This window comes from Coffea eugenioides, chromosome 10, assembly GCF_003713205.1.
Source record: "Coffea eugenioides isolate CCC68of chromosome 10, Ceug_1.0, whole genome shotgun sequence".
Classification (NCBI taxonomy): Eukaryota; Viridiplantae; Streptophyta; class Magnoliopsida; order Gentianales; family Rubiaceae; genus Coffea; species Coffea eugenioides.
The window spans coordinates 8,734,117-8,737,629 of NC_040044.1; the positions used below are offsets into that span (position 1 = coordinate 8,734,117).

The following is a 3,513-nucleotide window of genomic DNA, read 5'->3' on the forward strand; positions in this document are numbered from 1 at the left end:
AAGTGATTGTGATTTATGCTTGTTATGTCTTGTATTAACTTATCTACTTGTGTATGTTGGATTACTTGTTGTTGCTTGATCACCAATGGCAGGTTTATAGTTGTTTTTACTCATTGAGAAATGGTAAAAATAATGGAATGACACAAGTAGAACTTGAGTTGTATATTCATGAGAATAGAAATACATTCAAGTGGATGAAATCTGCATTTCATGTGTAAATAAGAACATATTTAGTATTTACCAAGAGATTAGGAAAAACTAATCTGTTTTAACCCATTATCATCATGAGAATGTGATTTTGGTATTTCTGGAAATGAATTCTTGGTTAAACAAGAGCAGTAACAAGTGTTGAATTAATTCATTTTAGATCTTTTGAATCATAAGTGGAATCTACATCCCTAGATCTTAATATTTAGTGAATTCTATTCCTTTTGTGAAATTGCATTTATCTAGTTAAGAATTTTTGTAGTTGAATTACATTCTGAAATTTCTGCTCAAATTAATTGTAAGTCTAAATAATAGAGTAAATTAGTATCTAATAATTGTTTTAATTGCTCCTCGTGGGATCGACCCGATACACATCTTGTACTACAATTACGACCTGTATACTTGCAGTCCAACGGGTGTAAAATCGGAATTAAACTTGCATTGATAAAAAAAATCCCGTCAGATATATGATTTGAAATCTTGTAATTAACTAAAGTGTAAAGTCACAATGTCTTTTAACCAATTCTGAAAGAATAATGAAGTAATCTTACCAATTTACGAGGGTCACATTTATTTTAAACAAATTGGATTCGTATTTGTTCTCCTCAAAAAAAGAAAGGGAAAAAACAAAAAATACTCGAAATTTGGATACGAAAGGGAAAAAAATCTATTATCAAATTTCTGAGATAAAGATGGTGAAGAAACTGAGATGCAAAGTTCGGGTAAAATCATGTTGAATTCAAAGGGAACGATGAAATTTAATATCAGAAACCAAATACTGGATTTTTTCTAATATTCACATTAGGAACTGCATCCAAGAGAATTTGAAGTGGAAAAAATCATGGAATAAAACAGATAAAATTTAGTCCAAATTAATGCGTTCACACGGCATTATATTTATATGAACTCTTCGAAGGTATCTTATTTACTTTTTTTTTTTAAATGGTAGGTATCTTATTTCCTTAATTAGCATGATAAGAATTTAGTATCTTTTTAATGTGCATATCTTTGATATGATATGAAGCAGCACATTTCACGACTTGAATTAGGTGCTGAAGGAGAAATAAATATTATCTCAACTAGCATTCAATTCTTGTGTACATTTACATGCTAAAAGAAAAAGTAAGACACTAAGCATTGGCCCTGTTTGATAATTCAATTCAGTACTTAAATTTAATGAGTTTAAATCTTAACGTGTTTAACATGTTCAAACACGTTTCATGATAAAAAAAAAATAGAGTATTTCAATTAATTAAGTGGATTTGAATTATCTAGGCAAAACTTACCTCAAAAAATAAGTAAAAATTCATTTACGTATCACTTAATGCTGCAGAATACTACTCAAATGTTAGGATTTCAATATTAAACAATTTAATGAATTAACCAATTAAGATTTTAGATTTTAGATTTCGGATTTTGTCACTAAACATACTTCTCATTGGCATCCCCAAGAATTGTGGAGAAGTAAAAGTAAGATGACCAGACATTGGATCTAGCAAGAAATATGTCGATCAGAAGTTAGGGTAGTTTTGTTATATAGTTGCCTAGTTGGTACATTCTATAAAATAGCCGAATAATAATTGGGATCTTTACAAAAATCAAAACCAGAGATTTGGAAACTGAATATTTTGGAACCAACTCTAATTCTTGATACAAATAGTTTCTCATTTTTCTTGTGAACCAAGTATATATGTCTAACCTAATGTATATATAATCCGTTAACTAGAGAATTCTTTTTCCTGCTTGTTTGCATAAATTCCATCTAGACAACAAGGAGGTCCTACGCGATTCTTGCAATAAAATCATGGCCATCCCCACAGGTATATATCAGTGCTTTATCCTTGTCTTAGCAACACCTTTGTATATGTCCTACAATGTTGCTACTAAGGTTTTTTTTTTTTTTTTTGAAGATTGAGAGACATTATTGGGACCATTTGTTTAGCATAATTTGAAAAAAAAAAAAGAATAAATATTGTTCAACTTGCATGATAAACATAATTTTTAACCATTTTTTTATCTCACATTCGTTAGATACAATGTTATTCCAGATAATTGTGCAATTTTGCCTTCATATTAGCATCAAATAGAGTAATTGAAGGCTGAAATACGAGGAACTGTATATAAGCATCAAGTATGTAAATTGAAATCTACAGAATTGGATCTATACAAAAATGTCACCTTGGTTCAGTAATTACAGTACATATAGACATTTATATATATATATATATATGTATAATACTAAACTTAATAATCTATTTCATTAACTTGATGGAATTTTTGCTAGTTGTCTTTTCCTTGGTTCTTGTTCTTGCAACTAAAAATGCCAATGGCGGCGGTGGATTTTCCTTTGATGAGTACTACTATCAAACATTCGGAGGCAATCATCTTACCATCCTTGACCAAGGAAACGAAGTTCAGCTTCTATTGGACCAATCTACAGGTCAGATTACACAAGAGAAAAATTAATGTTGATTTTTGGATGTTAATTCTTTAAGCTTTGGCTGTTAAACTACATAATATTTCCACAGATAAATCTTTTATATATTTCAGACACATGTAACAAGTTATATGAACTTTTCCGTTCATACACTGAAAATATCTCCAAAAATCTAATCTACATTAGGTATAAAGCTACAAAGATATTTTTCCTTTTTAAAAAATTTCTGGCAATACCTAATTGGTATTTTCTTGGTTATACATGTAGGTGCTGGCTTCAGTTCAAGAAGAGATTTTGGTTCAGGGTACTTTGGTATCAGCATGAAGATACCAGACAAAAACAGTACAGGGGTTGACACATCATTTTATGTAAATCACTAGATTTTACATACTTTCATTAATGATTTAGTCTACGTACGACTTATATATATATATATTAAAAATGTCATAATTAATCTTTTCTATGTTATGTCTGAATTAACAGCTAATTTCAGTTCCAGTAGGACAACCAGTTGGAGGTGTGAAGCATTACGAGGTTGACATTGAATTTTTTGGGACTAATGGCAATCCTCATGTGCTGAGTACAAATGTGTTCATGAATGATTTTGGTGGGAAGGAGCAATTATTTCATCTCTGGTTTGATCCTACGGTAGATTTCCACAAGTATGAGATTCTTTGGAACCAAAACCAAATTGTGTAAGAATTCCTTTACAAATTCAAACTCTTATATATGTACTATTTGCTTTTCCCATCTATTCTTTTCAATTTTGATTAATTAATTGGCTAAGCTTCTTACTTTCTTTTGTCAAGTTATCAAAATTCCTTGCTTTGCGATAATATTGTGAAGCTCTTGTTAAAGAACAAATAGAA

The 3,513-nt window shown here is 29.9% G+C and overlaps 1 protein-coding gene across 1 annotated transcript; it reads left to right on the forward strand.

The window, feature by feature from the left end:
- The first annotated feature begins 2,475 nt into the window (after nucleotides 1-2,475).
- Nucleotides 2,476-3,343, forward strand: LOC113750343 (xyloglucan endotransglucosylase/hydrolase protein 2-like). Its single transcript, XM_027294334.1, has 3 exons — nucleotides 2,476-2,647; nucleotides 2,912-3,012; nucleotides 3,128-3,343. Exons 1-3 carry the CDS (start codon nucleotides 2,476-2,478, stop codon nucleotides 3,341-3,343), a joined length of 489 nt encoding a protein of 162 aa, XP_027150135.1.
- Nucleotides 3,344-3,513: the final 170 nt, after the last annotated feature.

Excerpts from the sequence above, each read along its gene's own strand:
- LOC113750343 (XM_027294334.1), top strand. The coding sequence starts at position 2,476 with ATGGAATTTTTGCTAGTTGTCTTTTCCTTGGTTCTTGTTCTTGCAACT. Across the intron at positions 2,648-2,911 it reads TCTATTGGACCAATCTACAG|GTGCTGGCTTCAGTTCAAGA; the intron begins GTCAGATTACAC and ends TTATACATGTAG. Across the intron at positions 3,013-3,127 it reads GGGTTGACACATCATTTTAT|CTAATTTCAGTTCCAGTAGG; the intron begins GTAAATCACTAG and ends CTGAATTAACAG.